The 21,452-nt window shown below is 46.2% G+C and overlaps 1 protein-coding gene across 3 annotated transcripts in view; it reads right to left on the bottom strand.

Moving 5' to 3' along the window:
* NUP35 (nucleoporin 35) overlaps positions 1-21,452 on the bottom strand; it is a 43,100-nt gene that overhangs the window by 2,157 nt on the left and 19,491 nt on the right. For all 3 annotated transcript variants that reach the window (XM_069733247.1, XM_069733245.1, XM_069733246.1), the window contains 6 exons: positions 20,238-20,365; positions 17,624-17,684; positions 15,850-15,991; positions 10,443-10,512; positions 8,990-9,118; positions 8,219-8,371 (listed from right to left, as the gene is read on the bottom strand). In XM_069733247.1, coding sequence (XP_069589348.1) covers positions 8,219-8,371; positions 8,990-9,118; positions 10,443-10,512; positions 15,850-15,991; positions 17,624-17,684; positions 20,238-20,365 — 683 coding nt within the window. The remainder of the gene's footprint in view (positions 1-8,218; positions 8,372-8,989; positions 9,119-10,442; positions 10,513-15,849; positions 15,992-17,623; positions 17,685-20,237; positions 20,366-21,452) is intronic.

The following is a 21,452-nucleotide window of genomic DNA, read 5'->3' as shown; positions in this document are numbered from 1 at the left end:
AAAGCAGTGATGCGAGCGTAAAAAGCAGCGAGCATGCAAGAGTTTTGCAGTGAGCAATGATGGCACCAGCTATTCCAAATCATGCTATGACACATACAGGGGCATGATCACATGCAGAAAAGGGCCAGACCAGTCTGGGAAAACTATGCCCTATTGACTAGTCAAAAGCCAAAGTATATGAAACAGCGTAATACGAGATATATAGATACATATTTTTTCCTTTTTGCTTACTTAGGTGTTCAACATCATAGAGGGCTGGTTAGGAAGGGTCTTCTGCAACAAAAAGTCCAATAATGGTGGGTTGGATGGCATTGGGGGGAGGCTGCCAGGCTCCCTTTAACCCCTTCATGACCTTGGGATTTTCTGTTTTTCCTGGTTCGTCTTTTGCTCCCCTCCTTCCCAGAGCCATAACTTTTATTTTTCTGTCAATATGGCCATGTAAGGGCTTATTTTTTGCGAAACAAGTCGTACTTTTGAACGACAATTGGTTTTAGCATGTCGTGTACTAGAAAAATGGGAATAAAATTCCAAGTATAGTGAAATTGCAAAAAAAACAGGATTTTTGGTTTCTTACCGTAAAATCTGTTTCTTGGAGCCTCCATTGGGGGACACAGGAACCATGGGTGTATGCTGCCACCACTAGGAGGCTGACACTATGCAAATAAAAAAAGTTAGCTCCTCCTCTGCAGTGTACACCCCACCGACTGGCATAATACTCTTCAGTTAGTGAGAAAGCAGTAGGAGATAAATAACAAGGTTGAAAACCAAAACCACAAACTTGAGAACTGTAAACGTGATAACAGTCAAACGTGAGAACAGTCATAGAACATATAACAAAAACATTGGGAGGGAGCTGTGTCCCCCAATGGAGGCTCCAAGAAACAGATTTTACGGTAAGCAACCAAAAATCCTGTTTTCTTTATCGCCTCTCATTGGGGGACACGGGAACCATGGGACGTCCCAAAGCAGTCCCACGGGCGGGAAAACCAGACTTCCATCAGGTCAGGACTCACCACTGCCGCCTGCAAGATCCTTCTGCCTAGGCTGGCGTCCGCCGAAGCGTAGGTATGGACCTTGTAAAATTTGGTGAACGTGTGGATGGAAGACCAAGTTGCCGCTTTGCAAAGCTGTAGGGCGGAAGCCCTGTGGTGCACCGCCCAGGAGGCGCCGACTGCCCGGGTAGAGAGCCTTAATCCCAGGAGGGGGCACTCTGTTCTTGACCCGGTAAGCCTCCAAAATTGCCATTCTGATCCAGCGAGCAATAGTCGCTTTAGACGCCGGTTGGCCTCTGCGCGTGCCATCAGGAATGACGGAAAAAAATCCGTCTCCCGGAAAGAGGACGTTCTACAGATAGATCCTCACTGCCCTGACGAGGTCTAGCTTGTTCAACGATCACTCCAGAGGACGAGTCGGAGCTGGACAAAAGGAAGGTAGAACGATGTCCTCGTTGAGGTGGAAGGTGGAAACCACCTTCGGATGAAAGGAAGGTGGGGGCCGGAAGACCATCTTGTCCTGGTGAATGACCAAAAACGGAGGACGGCAAGACAGGGCCGCCAACTCGGAAACGCGGCGAATAGACGTGATGGCCATAAGAAAGGTCACCTTCCAAGACAGAACAGATAGGGGAATCTCCCTAAGAGGCTCAAAGGGAGAAACCCTCAGAACGTCCGGTACCAGGTTTAAGTCCCATGCGTCCACAGGGGCCCTGTACGGCGGGACAGCGTGGGCTACCCCTTGAAGGAAGGTCTTAACCTGTGGCCGAGAAGCTAAGGTCTTCTGAAAGAGGATGGAAAGCGCAGAGACCTGGCCCTTCAGGGAGCTAAGAGCCAGGCCCGAATCCAGTCCTGCCTGAAGGAAAGCCAAAAGAGAAGGCCGAGAAAAGGACATGGATGGAAGGCGGTTGGACTCGCACCAACGGAAGTAAGCCTTCCAGGTACGGTAGTAGATCCTGGAAGATGAAGGCTTCCGAGCCTGAATCATGGTGTGAATTACCCGGTCCGAAAGGCCGGACGCTCTTAGAACCGCGGTCTCAACAGCCACGCCGTTAAACTGAGCGACCGAGAATTCGGGTGGCAGATCGGACCCTGAGACAACAGATCGGGCCTGTCTGGAAGGCGCCAGGGAGCGTCCGCGAGAAGGTTGACGAGCTCCACGAACCAAGCTCTCGTGGGCCAATCCGGGGCGATCAAGATGACCGGCACCCCTTCCGCTTTGATCTTCAACAGTTTGGGGAGTAAAGGAAGGGGTGGGAACAGGTAGGGTAGCCCGAACTGTGACCAAGGAATGGCCAGAGCGTCGACGCCCACTGCGAGAGGATCGCGAGACCTGGAGATGAACTGCGGAACTTTCCTGTTCAATCGGGACGCCGTGAGATCCACGTCCGGAGTCCCCCATTGAAGACAAATCTGATGGAAGACCTCCGGATGCAAGGACCATTCCCCTGCCGCGAGGCCTTCGCCGCTGAGGAAGTCGGCGGCCTAGTTGTCCACGCCGGGGATGTGCACCGCGGATATCACCGGAACCGTTGCCTCTGCCCAAAGGAGAATCTTAGATACCTCGGCAACGGCCAAGGAGCTCCAGGTCCCCCCCTGATGGTTGACATATGCCACAGCCGTGGCATTGTCCATCTGGATCCGGACTGGCAGACCCCTGAGAATCCTTTCCCAGTGGCGGAGGGACAGAAAGATGGCCCAAATTTCGAGGACATTGATTGGCAGAGTTGACTCCTGCGATGACCAACGGCCCTGAACTGTCAGGTGATGGAAAACCGCACCCCAGCCGAGCAGGCTGGCGTCCGTTGTAACCACCTGCCAGTGAACTGGAAGGACGGACCTGCCCTGGGAGATGAGAGGTGACGTCAGCCACCAGTTGAGAGACCGCTTGAAGAGAGTCTGATCGGCCGATCCAGGGAGAAGACAGACCTGTCCCACTGAGACAGAATGGCTTGCTGAAGGGGTCGGGAATGAAATTGGGTGAAGGGAATCGCTTCCAAGGTAGCTACCATCCTCCCCAGAACCTTCATGGCCGATCGGAGGAAGGCCGAGGACCCTGGAGCAAGCGTATGTCCCGACAAAGAGTGGATCTCTTGTCCTTGGGAAGGAAAACTCTGGTCTGACGAGTGTCGAATAGCATGCCCAGAAAAATGATGCGCTGAGAAGGAATAAGGCAGGACTTCTTCCGGTTGACCAGCCACCCGAAAAGGGCTAAGGTGTCGAGAACAATGGACAGGCTTTCGTGAGCCTGAGAAAAGGACTGTGCCTTGATGAGGATGTCGTCGAGGTATGGAAAAAGGATCAGGCATCTGACTCTTAATATGGCCATCAGCGCTGCCATGATCTTTGTGAACACCCTTGGAGCAGTTGCGAGACCGAACGGCAGGGCGACGAATTGAAAGTGTTCCCGTTGCACTGCGAAGCGCAGGAAACTGATGTCCGGGAAATATCGGGACATGGAGGTAGGCGTCCTGGATATCTATTGAGCATAGAAATTCCTGGGCCTCCATGGAAGCAATTACTGAACGAAAGGGATTCCATCCTGAAGTGTCTCAGGCGAACTCTCCTGTTCAGCAATTTGAGGTCCAGAATGGGGCGAACCTTGCCGTCTTTTTTCGGTACCACAAAAAGGTTTGAGTAGAAACCAGTGAACCGTTCTCTCTCTGGGACAGGAACGATTACCCCGGATTTGAGCAGAGAAGCGATGGCTGCGAAGAAGCCCGGAACTAGAGCGGGATCTCTTGGAGGACGGGATTGGAAGAAACGATCCCTGGGTCGGGAGGCAAACTCTATCTTGTATCCCGAGGATACAACTTCCCTGACCCATGCGTCCTCTACTGCGGAAATCCAGACGTCCCTGAAAAGGAGAAGATGGCCGCCCAACCTGGGAGTTGGGCTGGAGTCTTGCCAAGAGTCATGCCGAGGTGGATCTTCCAGTCCTCGGCCTGGAGGATCTACCCTGGGAATAGCGAGGACGCCAGGACGGAGTGGGCCTAAAGGACACCACCTCTTCTCCTGACGTGCCTGTGGCCTCTGCTGGGAAAAGGAGTGTGACGCAGCGAAGCGACGAAAGGGCCGAAAAGAGCGAAACTGCCGTCTAGGAGGAGGGCGACAAGGCTTAGCCTGGGGGAGAAGAGAACTTGTACCCCCGGTGGCGTCCTTAATGATTTGATCCAGCTGGGAACCAAAGAGAAGAGAGCCCTGGAAGGGCAGACTAGTGAGGGACTTTTTAGAAGATAAGTCCGCCTGCCAGGCCTTGAGCCAAACGGTGCGGCGGATGGCAACGGCATTGCTGGAAGCCTGAGCCGCACAAGACGCGACATCCAGGGAGGCAGAGACCAGGTATTCACCGGCGTGGGAAGTCTGGTTGGCCAGCTCCGCTAGTTGCACGGGAGGCGCCCCATCCAGGATACCTCGGAGCTCTTTGGCCCATTTGGAGATGGATTTAGAAGCCCAAGTGGAAGCAAAAGCTGGGCATATGGCCGCTGCAGCCGCTTCAAAAGCTGACTTCGCAAAGGATTCTATAGCCCTATCGTTAGAGTCCTTCAGAGATGCTCCGCCGGACAGAGGAAGCACCGTGTTGGTGGACAGCCTGGACACAGGTGGATGCACCAAGAGGGAGAGACCGTCCAATTGGCGGTAACTTCTGGAGAAAAGGGAAAACCCTCTGAAAACGCCTAGTGGGGTTCTCTCTCTCTCTGGACACGATTTCCTCGAATTCAGGATGAGGAGCAAAAAAAATTTTGAAGGTGGTTTGGCCCGTCTAAACGAAACCGCCTGATCTGCGGGTTCTGTAGAGGGATCTTTTATGCCACAGGATTGGTTTACTGCCCCAATGAGATTCTGCACCATCTCCCTCATGGTGGCGATTTGGTTAGAATGCAGCTCCGAAATATCCTCCGAGGGCGCATCAGAGAATGCCTCGCCTGACTCAGGGGAGGAGGGTCGAGGAGACGCCGACCGCAGGGGAGGGCCGTGTGGCGAGATGGAGTGCGAAGAGGACTCAGACCGACGTTCGTGTCTGGACCCTTTGTGGCTTATCAAGGAGGGCTCGGGCAGTGGTTCCTGCGACCCGCTGGCTACGGCCGGGGTCTGCAGGAGTAACCGATCAAGCGCAGACACCAGGGTTTGAGACACCCGTGTTAAATCGGCCACCGATTGTGACAGAGGCGGCCCAGCCTGGGATGGGGGGGAAAAAAAAAAAAATCACTCTCGGGCGGAACAGCCGGGGAATCCTGGGCGGTGGGAACAATCGGGTTGCTACAGGACTGACACAGCGGGGAGGACTGACCTGAGGGAAGTTTGCTGTTACAGGACAAGCAAGCAAAGTACGTGACTAAGGCAGAAGAAGAAGTAGGGGGGGCGAGAGCGGCCCCCTTTAGAGGTAGACATTTTGAAAGGTCCCTGAAGATGCCAGTGGGTTAGGGGACAGTGGGGCAGAGGGGGGTGTCAGTCTGCAGTGCAGCTACTCATGGACCCGGTCCTGGAAGATGTCCCCTTGTCGGTGGAGAACTCCTGCCCTGAGGTGCTGGATTCTGCGCAGATGCTGTGCCCACGGAAGATGCAGTGGCGAAGGTGTGGGGCGCGCTGCGTGAGCTCCTCAGCTGAGAAGCGGTGAGCACACACAGACGCTGTCCCTGGAGTGCTTTTGCACGATAGAGTGCAACCTTTTTTGTATATTTATGTATGGAGGTAGCTGCTCCTGGTATGCACCTATTTCACACTAGTTTGGATGTGCGAGTCTTTTTTTTTTTGTCATTTCTATGTTAGCTTACTGACTGCGCACTCCTCCCATCACCATGTGGTTTTTAATTGCATCTCATCACACTTGGTCCCGGCCAACTCATATGTAGGCTTTACTGAACAGAGGTGTCCACATTCACCCAGGCATACAGACATTGGCCTTTGGTAAGTGTTCACATTTGGACAGGGGGGTCAGGGACCCATCAGTTCTGAGACCACCTTGACGACTGGTTGATGGGCTCACACTATTTGATTATATTAAATTCTGTGCAAAGCGTCTCTTAAATATTTTCCTAATGTTCAAAAGCCATTTTGCTATTCATATTTCATATATTTCATATTAGACATGCTTTTGCACGATAGAGTGCAACCTTTTTTGTATATATATGTCCCTGGAAGAAGGGGGCGGAGCCAGACAGAGGGGCGCCGATGAGCAGGGCACAGTATGTCGGGCAGGAGAAAAGCCCGCCCGATGAAACAGGAAGTAGGCCCCGGGAGAAGCCGGGGCCTAAATTAGAAGCCGGTGACCGCTGAAATGAGTGCGGGCGCAAAGGAAAAGCTGCGGTGTCCCGTTGACAGGCGCGGCAGCCGTCGCATGTAAAGAGGAGCGCCGGAGCCGGCGCCGGAAGTAGGCCCCGGGAAGAGCCGGGGCCTAAAGTAAAAGCCGGCGGCCGCAGGAGACGACCGCGGCCGCTGGGAAGGACCGCAGCCGCGAGTCACCTAAAAGGGCATGACCGCCGAGAAAAGATCAGCGCGGCTGCCTGAAGGGTGGTCGCGCCGCAGAGGGAAGAGCATGTGGCCGCAGAAGGCAGAGCGATCACCGCCGTGGGGAAACAGAGCGGCCGGACAACAGAGCCGCCGCGCAAAAGATGGTATCCCTAATTGTCACCCAGAGCAGAAAAGATGCGGCCGCAGGGATAGTAGTGCGGCCGCAGAAATAGCAGTGGGGCTGCCTGTAAGGCGCCGTGCTGCACAAAGTAGCAAGTAAGGTAGGGAATCCAAGAGGCCCCCTAAGAAGAACTGATAAGGAGCACCAAATACTTACCTAACATCCAACGCCGTCGTACTAACCTTAATAACATGGAAGATATTAGACGTCCTTGGAGCTGGTGGACGTCCTCGTCTCCTCCGACCGACAGGCTCTGGAAGGTGAGTGGGTGGGAGACGGAGCCAGGACCGGACTTCTGAGCACGCTTGTGTGCTAGGCTCTTGGTCCTTGAGAGGGATCTATGAGGATACGGGGTGGCAGTACACGCCGTACTCATAGTCCGCTTTGTGGGACTACAGGTGTGACTGTTCACCCTGTATCCCTCCGGAAAACCTGAAAAGAAACGACGCACATTGAGGTAGATAAGGGTCTAATGAAAGACCTGTGTCCACCTCCTACTGACACTAAGCTAAACTGAAGAGTATAATGCCAGTCGGTGGGGTGTACACTGCAGAGGAGGAGCTAACTTTTTTTATTTGCATAGTGTCAGCCTCCTAGTGGCAGCAGCATACACCCATGGTTCCTGTGTCCCCCAATGAGAGGCGATAAAGAAAGTGCCATCCCACACTTGTTTTTTCTTTGGCTTTTTTTGCTAGGTTCACCAAATGCTAAAACTGATCTGCCATTATGATTCTCCAGGTCATTACGAGTTTATAAACATTAAATATGTCTAGGTTATTTTTTTTTTATTTAAGTGGTGAAAAAAAAAATTCCAAACTTTGCTTTAAAAAAAAAAAAAAAAACCTGCGCCATTTTCCGATACCCATAGCATCTCCATTTTTCATGATCTGGGGTCAGTTGAGGGCTTATTTTCTGCGGGCCGAGCTGGCGTTTTAAATGATCGCCGGTTATTGCATTTTAATGCAATGTCGCGGCGACCAAAAAAACAAATCTGGCGTTTCAAATTTTTTTTCTCGCTGCGCTGTTTAGCGATCAGGTTAATGCTTTTTTTTTTTTTTATTGATAGATCGGGCAATTCTGAACATGGCGATACCAAATGTGTAGGTTTCATTTTTTTAATGGATTTATTTTGAATGGGGCGAAAGTGGGGGGCGATTTAAACTTTTATATTTTTTTTATTTTTTTCAAATTTTTTTTACTTTTGCCAGGCTTTAATAGCCTCCATAGGAGGCTAGAGGTTGGCACAACTCGATCGCCTCTGCTACATAGCAGCGATTATCAGATTGCTGCTATGCAGCAAAAATGCAGGTGTGCTATGAGCACCGACCACAGGGTGGCGCTCACAGCTAGCAGGGATCAGTAACCATAGAGGTCTTAAGGACCTCTATGGTTACTATGCAGAAGCATCGCTAACCCCCGATCATGTGACCCCCGATAGAGTAAAAGGAGGTGAAAAACTGTTTTGATTTGTGTCCTATGACGCCGGAGCCCTGCATCAAAGTGGGGTATCTGACCTCGGACGTACTATCCCGTCCGAGGTCAGAAAGGGGTTAAAAAGGACCTTACAGTTGAGATTACATCCAACAGAAAATACCTGGTAATCACTAGTTGAAACTCTGTACACTGCCGCAAGAGGTCTCATTTCTGATCTTGGAGTACCATTTTGCTGAGTAGGAGTACCGAAAGCTGTTATTGGTGGTGTAGATACCGAAGACACCGACGTCTTCTCGCCACTATCCATTACACTCTGGATAATAAAAAAAAAAAAAGTTTCAATTCTGTGAAATATTTGTCAATTTTCGCAATACAAGTCCTCTGGGAAGGTGCTGCTGAAGTGTTTGGGGACCCCCCCCCCATCCTCTCCTAGTGACTGGTTGAAGTCAGGTCTCCCACAAAAATTAGCTTCTTTTCGATAGTTCAGAGTCTATGGAGAAGGCAAAGGGAGATTTATAGGTCATGCAACGCTCTTTGGGATATAAATAGGCAAAAAAAAAAAAAAAAGCGAACAGGATTTCTAGTGTTCTAGACCACCTATTGAGAACCTTGCACCCAGCCGACTAGCTTACTATTTAGCGACAAAGGGCAAAACAAAAACAGCTGTAGGCAAATGGAGATTCTGATTTGACTTGATGACTGAAGCCATGTGACGAGGATCTTGTACAAGTCACTTCTGCTGCGGAATATGTCGGCACTATAGAAATAAAATAAATAATAATCTGCTAAGGGATGATAGTGACTTATCGGACTGCTATGTCTAATAGGCGGCACTGGAGACCCTGTTCTCTTATGAAGAGGCCATTTGTATACGGATAGGAATATGGTAAGTTGTGTCACACCCTCATCCTAGGTTACATTACATTATTACCTTATCGATACAAGGTTTCACACCGATCATGATGCAATCTCCAAATATCTTTCCATCTTTACTCAATGCTTTCCTCGCCTGCAGCTTGGACTGGTACTGAATGTGCATCCAATTCCCTGCATTTGACATCTGTTAAGGAAAAAAAAGTTTGAACGGAAAAAGATGCATGATAAATAAAGAATCCCATATATATATATATATATATATATATATATATATATATATATATATATATATATATATATATATTCTTTTGTTTGCATATTTCAATAAAATCAAACAGGTAAAAATTAAAAAAAATAAAATATGGTAATAGTTATACAACAAGACATGGCCACAATACGGCAATGACTAACCTCCTGTAACTGCTATTATGGTGAAAAACTTCTGGCCCCTAATGCTAAGATAACGGTCCACAGAAAAAAAAAAAAAAAAAAAAAAGGTATATTCCCAGGCACAGTATAAATAGTAGGGGAAAAAAAATTATTGTAATGTCTATCACCATAGTACAAGCAAAATGCAAGCGCATTATGGATAAAGTTTTATCGCCCTGATGCCTTTTGGGACCAGAATCCAGATGAAAAATACCAGCAGATATTCCCAGCACCGTGCACAGAGTAAAAAGATGTAAAGCCGTTTTAGTGAAACAAAAATGGTCACAAAGAATTATAAAGAAGAGCATGAGATGCAAGGAATCATGACAAATTATGTAGGATGGAAAACGGGCTAATAAACCCAGACTGCAACCATATGAACTGGAATAAGGCATCTTATTAAAGGGACTGAGTCCAACCGGAATGTGCCAGGATGAAGAGAATATGGATGGGGCCACGTTGGTGGGCATACCCCACGCGTATCGCCACTGACACGTGTGGTTTCTTTAGGAAATAAAAAAACTCAAAGCAACATTTAGGTGGGATTATTACAATTCACAGTGCGATAGTGTCCGTCTGGGCTGGAGAAGCTAAAAGTATCCACTGGTTCCTCAATCATCTGATCAAAGCAAAAATGTGGACATTTTGCCGCGGTCATGCTGGTATATATGTTTCTTGCAGTATTCTGTACACAGACATGAGCAGTATATACAGTTATTTATCATAGGATGTATACCATCATACATGTACATAAAGAACCTCAGCACTGACAAAGACCAAGATGGATTTGCTGCAAATATGGCTTATTTTGGAGGTGGGGGGGAGAAACAGATGTTGGGCTCTATCTACATAAACCCGGCCACTGCGCACCCAGATGTCCCTCATAAAGGCCTCAAACTGGCTGAAACGTTGGACAAGATTGGTTTCTAAAATTGATGCCGGATCTAAATGAATCACATTTGCAGCAACTCCATCTTCATCTGTCAGTGCTGAGGTAATCGCTATATGTCTACAGGATTATGGGCTACAGATCTAGGCAGCGGCATTGCCAGCCTGACCTTACGTAAAACGCTCCTTACCACGTGCTTTACTATATTTCCGTATTGGGCAAACTGCAGTAAAATGTACGAGGCGGAGGCTTGAGGAAACCTAAAAACAGATGGTAAATGCATTAGTGTCAGTGAGTGTATAGCATCATTTTGACAAACACCATGACAACAAGGTTGCATAAGCTACATGTTTTCCATGCATATCAACTCCCATCATCAGAAAAACTATTCAGATACTTCCACAGAATATCCAAATGCTTTACCACCAAAAAAATAAATAAAATAAGGGAGATCTAGACTAAGTTTGTTCAAGTTTTCAGCCTCCGATATAATCAATAATGTTCTATACAGATCTTGAAACCATTGATGAACTTAACTGTGTGAAAATGTTACAGAACTTCTTATATAGGAACTGAACTGTGTATAAAGTCAGACAAACAAAAAACAAAACTTTATGGATTGTCAAAGTATGTACATCAGCCTCATCAGGACTCCTTTCCATTTACTAACTGCATACATGATCAATATGAAATCTGGAGGCTGATCCACTTAAGAGGTTTTTCCGTAATGTAAGAAAACCACCATCAAGGAGAAAATGGTATAAAGGGAACCTGCCAGCTGATACATGCTGCTGAAACCGTGGGCAGCATGCATCAGCCACTGACTGTACAATCACAGCCATGTATGTGTCTTTAAAACACTGCAGAATTTCAGAGAAAAAAAAAAAAAAACACTTATTAGCCGCCGGGGACAGAGCTGTGCTATTGGCTAGCTGTACAGGTGGGTCTCCGGTGGCTTCTCCTTGCCCGCCGACAGCTACTGGCAAGACTGCCTATACGCGCTCGCAGGGCGAGGCTTGCCAGTCTGTCAGCAGACAGGGATCCGTCTGTACGGCTGGTCACCAGTCCCTGGCAGCTAAGACAAGCATGTTTTTCCTCGGTGATGCCGCCATGTCCCAGAGACAAACATTCACGTCTGAGATCGCACAGACAGCGACCGATCCATGCGGACCATGGCTTGGTCAGCATGGATGGAAGTAAAATGGCAGCCTCTCCACAGCCACTTTATTCCCTGCTGCTCCAGCTGTCCTCGCTGTTCTGTGTCCAATATCTGCAGTAATAAAAAGTCACAAATTCATACGTGATCACAGAAACTATTATTGACCCCGGCATCACTGCTGTGACCAGTGAGGACTGCAGAAAGTAATCAAAAGACTAAACAAGTGTTAGTGTCGGAGGGAGGAGAAAAAAAAAAAAGTCAAGTGGGGAGAAATTGTAAAGAAAGGATTCAATTTCTTCAGACATGGCACCTTGGTAATAGTTTTTACACAATGTGGTAAAAATAACCTTGTAATAGGATTCTCCTCATCAGTACAGTTATGGTGATACTGGACAGGTAGAATTTTTTTATTTTAGTAATGAGAAGACGTTTAGAAAAAAAAAAAAAATTGGAGAGTTGCGTCGCCATTTTCTGAGACCCGTAGCATTTAATTTTTCAGTCAATGGAGCCGTGTGAGATGACATTTTTATAGGTACCACTGTGGGATAAATACGGTATGTCATTTTGATCGCTTATTACAGCATTTTGTTTGGTCCCTACAACACTGCAAAAAATAAATAAAAAATAACAGAAAACTAAACACTAGTGATGAGCGAGTATACTCGTTGCTCGGGTGGTCTCCGAGTATTTGTAACTGCTAGGAGATTTAGTTTTCGTTTCCTCCGCTGAATGATTTACAGCCGCTAGACAGGATGAATACTTGTGGGAATTCCCTAGCAGCCAGGCAACCCCCACATGTACTCAGCCTGTCCAGAAGCTGTAAATCATTCAGCTGAGGCGATGAGGCGATGAAAACTAAATCTCCGAACAGTTACAAATACTCAGATCACCCAAGCAACGAGTATACTCGCTCATCACTACTAAACACATGTCATTTTGGAATTTTTGAATGGTGAACACACCATGAATGAAACACACAAAGTTAAATTTTTATATTTTGATAGATCGGACTTTTCCAAAACATGCGATAACGTGTGTGTTTTTTGGGGAAAAGGGCTCAATTTGAACTTTTCTTTTAAAACCTTTTATTTCACTTTTCGGAGGACAGAATGAACTTCAATCCAATATTTTGGCCAGCATGCAGCCAGCGGGTAAGGAAAGGATGAATCAAACACCCGAAAACTCCACCCATATGACCCAAAACCAGTCCCGCCAAATTCAGGTGACAGATTCCCTTTAATACCCCTGTCAGTTTGACAGCAGCATTTAACAGACGACCAATAGCCACCCGCGATTATTGGAGGTAGATCCTGGCTGTAACAGCCAATACCTGCCAAGCATGGAGCAAGCTCATCCTGTTACCCCGCTCCATGCACCCGCTTCCGGCTTGCACACCGCATGTCGTCATTAAGTACATGTGCATACTTCATTTCAGGCAGATTCCACTTGGAAATAAGCCAAAAAAAAACCGCAAAACGAGAACATAACGCACAGCTGTAAAAAATACATTGCTGTGCACCTGGTCAGTCTTTTGTTACTTTTCAGGGTTCAGAAATCATGAAGTGGTGAAAAATAGCAACATGTGCATTCTACAGGCGGCTGTTTGCAAGCCGCCCGCTCTTTACACCTTAAAGTAAGAGAAAAGGATATCTGCGGAGCCTCTCCAAAAATAAAGGAAAATCTGCCACTGAAACCACTTTAGGAAAAAAGATTGCAACCGATTTAACTGAAGCAGCTTCACCAATGAAAACCTTGGCGGCTCCGCCGACATCTTAGGCAGGCGTCACACTAGAGTTTTACGGACGTGTGAGGCGCAAAAACTACGCATTGCACTCGGACCAATGATTCTCTATGGGACAGCTCCTATCTGCCATATATTTCTCTGCCGTATTTTACGGGCTGAGAAAAATCGCAGCATGCTGCGCTTGCCAGCGTACTGTGCAAAAAAATCTGCCAATGAAAGTCTATGGGGGGCAAGAAAATACGGATTACACACGGACCACAAGTGTGACTTGCGAGAAATACGCCCTGGTGTTCTATAGAAAAGCCGGTAATTCAGTGCGGTGTACAGTAAAATCACAATAACAGGTTGGAATACAGTAGACAAAATAAATGTATGTATGTATGTATGTATGTATGTATGTATGTATGTATGTATGTATGTATGTATATATATATATATATATATATATATATATATATATATATATATATATATATATATGTAAAAAAAGAAAAACAGAAGACGGCACTGCTAACACTGCAAAGCTGCCAATTTGTGCATTCACAGGGGTATTATTGCGGTTACATTCTGTGCTTTTTGATCTCGGGTGCTATTCAAAATATAACAAAAATGGCCCACTTGAAATGAGTGAGAAGAAGAAGGCACTCACCGATCTGTTAAAAAAATTCCTCGCTTTATTGCATCTTCATTTAAAATCCATGGCCGGGAGAGTGAGTAGCGGAGCTAAAGTGAGCAGGTAAAGACGACGGCCGTTTCGTGCTGTAAGCACTTCTACGGGTCAAAAAAGGGATATGAGATGGTTTACTGTATGTAAACCATGTCTCATATCCTGTCGGGTCTGGGAAGGAGATAGGAAAAGCCGGCAATTGAATTACCGGCTTTTCTGCTATATCGCGCTGTATGAAATATACCGTATATACTCGAGTATAAGCCGACCCCCCTAATTTTGCCACAAAAAACTGGGAAAACTTATTGACTCGAGTATAAGCCTAGGGTGGAAATGCAGCATTTACCGGTGAATTTCAAAAATAAAAATAGATCATTATTTCCCCATAGCTGTGCCATATAGTGCTCTGCACCGTTCATTGTGCCCCATTGCTGTGCCATATACGGTGCTCTGCACCGTTCATTGTGCCCCATTGCTGTGCCATATACGGTGCTCTGCACCGTTCATTGTGCCCCATTGCTGTGCCATATACGGTGCTCTGCACCGTTCATTGTGCCCCATTGCTGTGCCATATACAGTGCTCTGCACCGTTCATTGTGCCCCATTGCTGTGCCATATACGGTGCTCTGCAACGTTCACTGTGCCCCATAACTGTGCCCATATACGGTGCTCTGCACCGTTCATTGTGCCCCATTGCTGTGCCATATACAGTGCTCTGCACCGTTCATTGTGCCCCATTGCTATGCCATATACGGTGCTCTGCACCGTTCATTGTGCCCCATATCTGTGCCCATATACGGTGCTCTGCACCGTTCATTGTGCCCCATTGCTGTGCCATATACGGTGCTCTGCACCGTTCATTGTGCCCCATAGAAATCTCTGAGGCCGCTGCTGCAATAAAAAAAAAACACATACTCACCTCCCTTGATTGCAGCTCCCGGCGTCTCGTTCCGGCGCCTCCATCTTCCCGGCGTCTCTGCTCTGACTGATCAGGCAGAGGGCGCCGCGCACACTGTATGCGTCATCGCGCCCACTGCCTGAACAGTCAGAGCGCAGACGCCGGGAAGATGGAGGCGCCGGCCGGGAAGATGGAGGAGCGGCGCCCGGCGGCTGGAACGAGGACAGGTGAATATGCTATACTTACCTAGTCCTGGCGATCCTCGCGCTGTCCCTCTGCCTGGTCTTCGGTGCCGCAGCTCTTCCTGTCAGCGGTCACCGGCACCGCTGATTAGAGGAATGAATAGGCGGCTCCGCCCCTATGGGAGGTGGAGCCGCTTATTCATATCTCTAATGAGCGGTCCCACGTGACCGCTGAAGAGGGGAAGAAGCTGCAGCACAGAAGCCCGTGGGACGGCAGGGACAGCGCGAGGATCGCTGGGACTAGGTAAGTATGCCTCAGCGCCCTCACCCGCCGACCCTGCCACCCACATTGACTCGAGTATAAGCCGAGAGGGGCACTTTCAGCCCAAAAATTTGGGCTGAAAATCTCGGCTTATACTCGAGTATATACGGTATATAGATCCATTCTATGTCCATCTTGCAAGCCGGCGAGAAAATCTCACCATACGGATGACATACGGAGGTTTACATGCGCAAAATACGCAGCCACACCCTGCCTACGGATGACATACGGATCATTTCTGTGTATTACGCCTATAAAATACGGACCGTATTTCCCTACGCTGAGTGTGACGCCGGCCTTAAGGGCGTCAAGTGCACAAAACCATAAGGCCGGTGTCACACTTGCAACTGCAATGCGAGTGACTCCGGTCCTGACTGCCGCCAGCACTCAGGACCGGAGTGTGCGGCTGCCTGTATTTTTATGCAGCTGAACGCTCTGGTATGAACTGCCGGCGGCAGTGCTGGGTATTGATGCGCCAGTTTCTCACATTGCAGTTGCAAGTGTGACCCCGGCCTAAGATGACTATGCGATTTCCAAGAATAAATGTTTTTTGGGACTGAACAACATCCCTTTATCAGCTAGTGAGACAGTTGCAACTTTAACCTATTTTACAAACATTTCTTACCCGAATACTGTAATCCAAGAGTCATCTAGATGGTCGTCAGATGTCAAAGTGTCGCCTTGTCTGTAAAATGGATCCACTTGGGCAGGAGACAACACTCCTTTCCTGGTTTGCATAATGGTTGCTGGGCTAAATACTCTTGCAGCTGTTTATACAAAAAAAAAAAATAAATGTTATCAGTACATTAATTTGTTTTGTCCACAATAGAATTGTACGTCATTCCTGTAAACTACAACAGAACCAGATACGCGTCACCACCTCCTGATTGAGGCCAGTCACATTCAGGACCGTGCACTCGGGAACCAAAAGCGCACAATAAGGGCTTGTTTCCATTTGTGAGAGTCTCGCATGTGGAAACTAAGTTCTGGCGCCGGCACTCTGGAGCAGAGCGTGCGGCCGCATAGCAACACATGCGGCCGAACGCTCCGCTCCGGAGTGCCGGCGCCAGAACTTCGTTTCCACATGCAAGACACGGACGTGTTTCTCACAAATGGAAACAAGCCCTTAAAGCAAGTCTGTGCATTTTCTGTCAAAGTTTTAAAAGTCCATCGACATGGGGGAGAACTGCTGGGAGTTACCTTTGGATTTGCACAGGTAAAACCTACAGCACATTACAGAAGTAGGTAAATTTATGAGGTTTTAGACATCCCAACCACAGGTTGCAGACTTTTCACAAGGAATTAAGTGTCTTGTAGATATTATTACATCAATTTTATTATTTCCTCTTTGATGATTTCCTTAACGTACATTTTATATTTGTATAGATTGGGATTTACAGATTTGATGAATCACCACATTTTAATGGCACCTTGGGATCAATGTCACAAGATGGAAAGACAATAGGCACGGCATCTAAATGGTTAAGCAACAGCAATCAGAGACAGATCCGGTCACTGCTGCTAGAGGCAGATGTCAGCTGTATTCCACAGCCAGCACCTGCAATGGATGGAGAGCGCTTCGCTCCAAAACCCACACCCTGGCTGGTTGCACAAAGTGGTTAAAAGCGTCCATCGTAGTCATAGAAAGTAAGTCCATGCAAAGATGGTCTATTTTTCCTTATGTTTCTAGAGTTCAGAATTTAAATAATTTAATGATCCGTTAGGATAAGATTCAGAGAAAAAGATTTACAAAGCAAATGTAAAATTGTACCAAGTGCTGCATCATAAACGGTCGTACATACAGTGCATCACATTTTTACGTTGCTTAATATTGGAGGGCTTTACACGAGAGATGGCGTGGTTTAAATCAAGTGCAACACTGAAATGTTAGCACAAGATAAAAACTAATGATGAAGACTTTCCAGCAGGTGCCGCTGCGAGGAAACTGGCACATTTCTTTAGGACCTAGGCTTGCAGTCACTGTCAGATCTACGGTAATTAATAAATCAGGAGATATTCCTGACATTACAAGGAGGACACCTAGTGGCCACATGCAAGAAGTGAATAGATTCACCGTTCTGTACCGCGCGTACCGGATGGGAATTTAGCCATTTAAATACAGACTTTGGCAACATGGTGGCTCGGTGGTTAGCAGCACCGTTGCTTTGAAGCTTTGGGGTCCTGGGTTCTATTTTCCCAAGGACATCTGCAAGGAGTTTGCATAGGTTTCCCGTTTCCTCCCACATTCCAAAAACATACTGATAAGGAATTTACATTGTGAGCCACAATGGGGACAATGATGATAATGTCTAAGTGCTGTGGAATTAATGGCGCTATACAAGCAAATAAAAGACAAACAAGGATTGGGGTTGGTGGAACCGCGCTCCAGTGTAACTTACGTGCACATGGGGTGGCCGGGATTATCCCCGTGTGAGAGGTCTGCATTGTAGAAAGGTTTGTCTGTACAAGGAAGAGAAGGAAAAGGGGAAGAATGAAAGAAGCTCTTCTAGCTACATTCACGAATACAGTATGACCTGAAGGTTTTAAGAAAAAAATAAATAAATAATACGGTATATAAAACCCTCACACATCCCTGATTTCTGCACAACACTAGTCTTGTGAAAAACAGCCACTTTCACACATCGACGTTTCACAATGGTCTGAGTATGGAGCGGCTGCGGATCTCCCGACTCCAACCCCTCTTAGGCTGGTTTCCCAATTCTTTTTTTTGCCGCAGCGTTTGTACCGCATATAAACGCATGCGTCGTGTTTTTCTATATTTAACATTAAAAACGCATGCTTTTTTTGGTGCGTCTTTGTCGCTTGCGGCTTGGCGCGGAAATGCAACGTAGTAATTTTAGAGGCGTCTATTTGCCGCCAGGAAACGCATGTGTTCGATTGCGCACGGTTTGCGTTAAAAAAAAAACCAAAAAAAAAACCCATTGTTGTCTATGTAAACGCATGCGTTTTTAAGGACATGCGTTGGTTTGCGTTTTTGAATGCATGCGTTTCAATAGAGAAATACAAGTTTAGACACTGATAAGCCACCCCCACCATCAAGGTGATAACGGGATCCAAACCCTAGCCCTAACCCCAACGGGAAAATGGAAATAAATACATTTTTTTTATTTTTCCCCTAACTAAAAGGAGTTGATGAAGGGGGTTTGATTTCTATTTATAGCGGGTTTTCTAGTGGATTTTTATGATTGGCAGCCGTCACACTGAAAGACGCTTTTTATTCCAAAAAATATTTTTTGCATTACCACATTTTGAGAGCTACAATTTTTCTATATTTTGGTCCACAGAGTCATGTGAGGTCTTGTTTTTTGCGGGACGAGTTGACATTTTTATTGTTAACATTTTCGGGCACGTGACATTTTTGATTGCTTTTTATTCCGATTTTTGTGAAGCAGAATGAACAAAAACCAGCTTGTGAAATTTCTCATCATGCGTACCAAAAGCGCAAACGCAGGAAAAATGCATGTAAACATGGCGTTTTTTTAACCGCATGCGACAACGCATGCGTCTAAAAAAACGCAGCGTTTGTACGCGTTTACATGCGTTTTCTCACCACTTGCGGATGCGTTTTAAACGCTACGGATTTAAACGCAAATGTGAAACCAGCCTTAGGCAGGCACAAGACTAATGTTTGGTCGCGGAGACTCAGTCAGACCGTACCAGGATGGAGAAACACTCGGGCTGCTCCTTGTGTTCATAGGAGACGGACGGACACAGCACGTGTAATATAGAAAATAAATGAATACCGATAAAACCATAAGGTAACATAACATAAAAGACTAATGCAGTCCAGTAAAAGCACACCAGTGGGGTGCCAATAGTGGGGTGCAAAAATGTGCAGTTTAAATGGCAAAACCAGTAAATTCCATCATTTAGGATGCAATCCATAATGAGGAGCAGAAAGAAAAAAAAAAAAAAACAAAAAAAAAAAAACAACAACCCTGACTTGAGATCTCCATGCAAAAAAAAAAAAAAAAAAAAAAGCAAAAAATGTGTATTGCGTTCTCCACCTCCCTCCCCTCTCCAACGCTCATTTACGCTTTTTCAGGGAGCTTTAAATTATTCAAGGGGCAGCACGGTGGCTCAGTGGTTAGCAGCACTGTTGCTTTGCAGCACTGGTGTCCTGGGTTCTAATCCCACCTTAGACAACATCTGCAAGGAGTTTGTATGTTCTCCCCGTGTTTGCGTGGGTTCCCTCCAGGTTCTCCGGTTTCCTCCCACATTCCAAAGACATACTGATGGGGAATCTAGATTGTGAGCCCCATCGGGAGCAGTGATGATGAAACTAAAGCGCTGCAGAATATTTTAGCGCTATAAAAAAAAAAAAAAAAAAAATGATAAACATATACACACTCCTTGATGTCCCCCATTTTCTATATTATATGTGCTGTGTCTGTGCATCTCCGACGGTTTTACATGTCTTGTCATTTTTTTTTTGTATTTTATCTTGTGTTCAGACATTGTATATATTTTGGCATTTGACCCACTGGCGTCTTCAGAAGTTTTTATCTAGGTTCTTTTTGTCCAGTGGGACGTTTCTTTATTCAATTTAAATTGGAGTTCATACCTCCAATTATAGGCATCTGCTAAAAATCTTGATTCTGGTGGAGACTGAGCCTTAAATGCCAAGTTACTATATGGAGAGAAGAAAAAAAAAAAAAAAAAAAAAAAAAACCACACACCAGTACTGAGGCCAAGTGAGAACATGAACCAAGGAAGTTTTCCGTAGTAAAATAAACGTTACTTAATGATTAAACCACCCTACACTTCAGTATCGAAGTTTCAGGGGTCTGTGCCAGTCTTTGATGAAGGGACCAGTATTCTGAGCAGATGAGTAGCAGATTCTATCCCCACTGCGGCCAGTGACTGGCTGCAGTGGTCATGTCAATGTACGGAATTGCAAGTGCTCCAGAAAAATAAAAACCTGACAGCAACCTCCAAAGCATACAAAGTTTAGTGAAGTTAGTTTTTAAATAATTGAAAAATATATTTTACCAGTTTTCTGGAACTTAAAGGTGTAGATCCAAGACCCGGGCTTAGAAGATCATCATAAATGCTTGAAACAGGGGGTGCGCCACTCTTATCCTTATGAGCTGGAAGCATAGGCTGAGGGGGAGAACTCCCTATTAAACAAAGTGCTATTAAAGTGACAATACCGCTGGTTGGTTATATAAAAATGTATCAAGAGTCAATCTAGATTATAAAAAAAAAAAAAAAAAAAAAAAAAAAAAAAAACCCACACAAGGCGCAGATCCCTGTACTCTGCAGACCCACCCCAAAATAAAACAGAAAAGGCAGCCCTGCATGCTCTTAATCTTTCATATATTTTTCTCTTTCTGCCCCTGCAATTATCTATGGTGAAATTCCCATAATGAGTTTTTAATGTGTGTATTTCCGCTGTTTAAACAATGCAGCAAATTGATGGGATGAACAGAAGTCTCCCGCCTACTGTTTTATTTTGGCAAGGGTGGTGGGTTACAGCGTAAACTGACCTGCAGTGCAAGATTGAAATCCGCAACATGTCAATTTTTCTTGCAAGTTTTATTTATGGATTTTTGCCATAGAACAGTTAAATGTGCAGGTAAAAACATGTAATCCGGACATTATATACCATATTTTTTGGACTGCCAAACTTTTAGAGGAAAGTGGGGATGTGTTTTATTGTCTGGATAGACCTACATATCTATCTAGATATATATCTATTCCCTATGGGTGTGGATGGGAGAGGTGCTGATCTACAGAAGGCAGGAGCTGGAGGCTGCGATCAACACCATGCCTAAAATTAAGAAAATGAATATTCACTGCTCTCCATGCCAATAGTACCATCGGGCGCAGCGAGTATCCCAGCAGCTGACCTCAGCATGTGAGGGTGCATGGCAGTGACATCAGCTGCTGGCATCAGAACAGGATGCAGCGGCGAGGGAGCAGAGAGAAGGTAAGTAGAATGGTTTATTTATTTTGTGTGCGCAGTGTGGGGATGGCCATGTATGCCAGGATGGGTGATATTACCCCTATAGCAGTGAAAGCAGCAGCCCCACATAACCGTGTCATTACCATATTTTCAGTTTCATTTTTCTATTTTCCTCCTCTAAAACCTAGGTGCATCTTATAGTCCAAAAATTATATCAAGAAAGATTTGTCAAAGCCAAATACCAGGAAATAAACAAAGCAGCTGTATTGAAAACATGACATCTCAAAAAGACAAAATAG

This window comes from Ranitomeya imitator, chromosome 7 (genome assembly GCF_032444005.1).
Source record: "Ranitomeya imitator isolate aRanImi1 chromosome 7, aRanImi1.pri, whole genome shotgun sequence".
Classification (NCBI taxonomy): domain Eukaryota; kingdom Metazoa; phylum Chordata; class Amphibia; order Anura; family Dendrobatidae; genus Ranitomeya; species Ranitomeya imitator.
The sequence above is the reverse complement of the archived record's forward strand: the minus strand, read 5'-3'. Positions and strand labels throughout refer to the sequence as shown.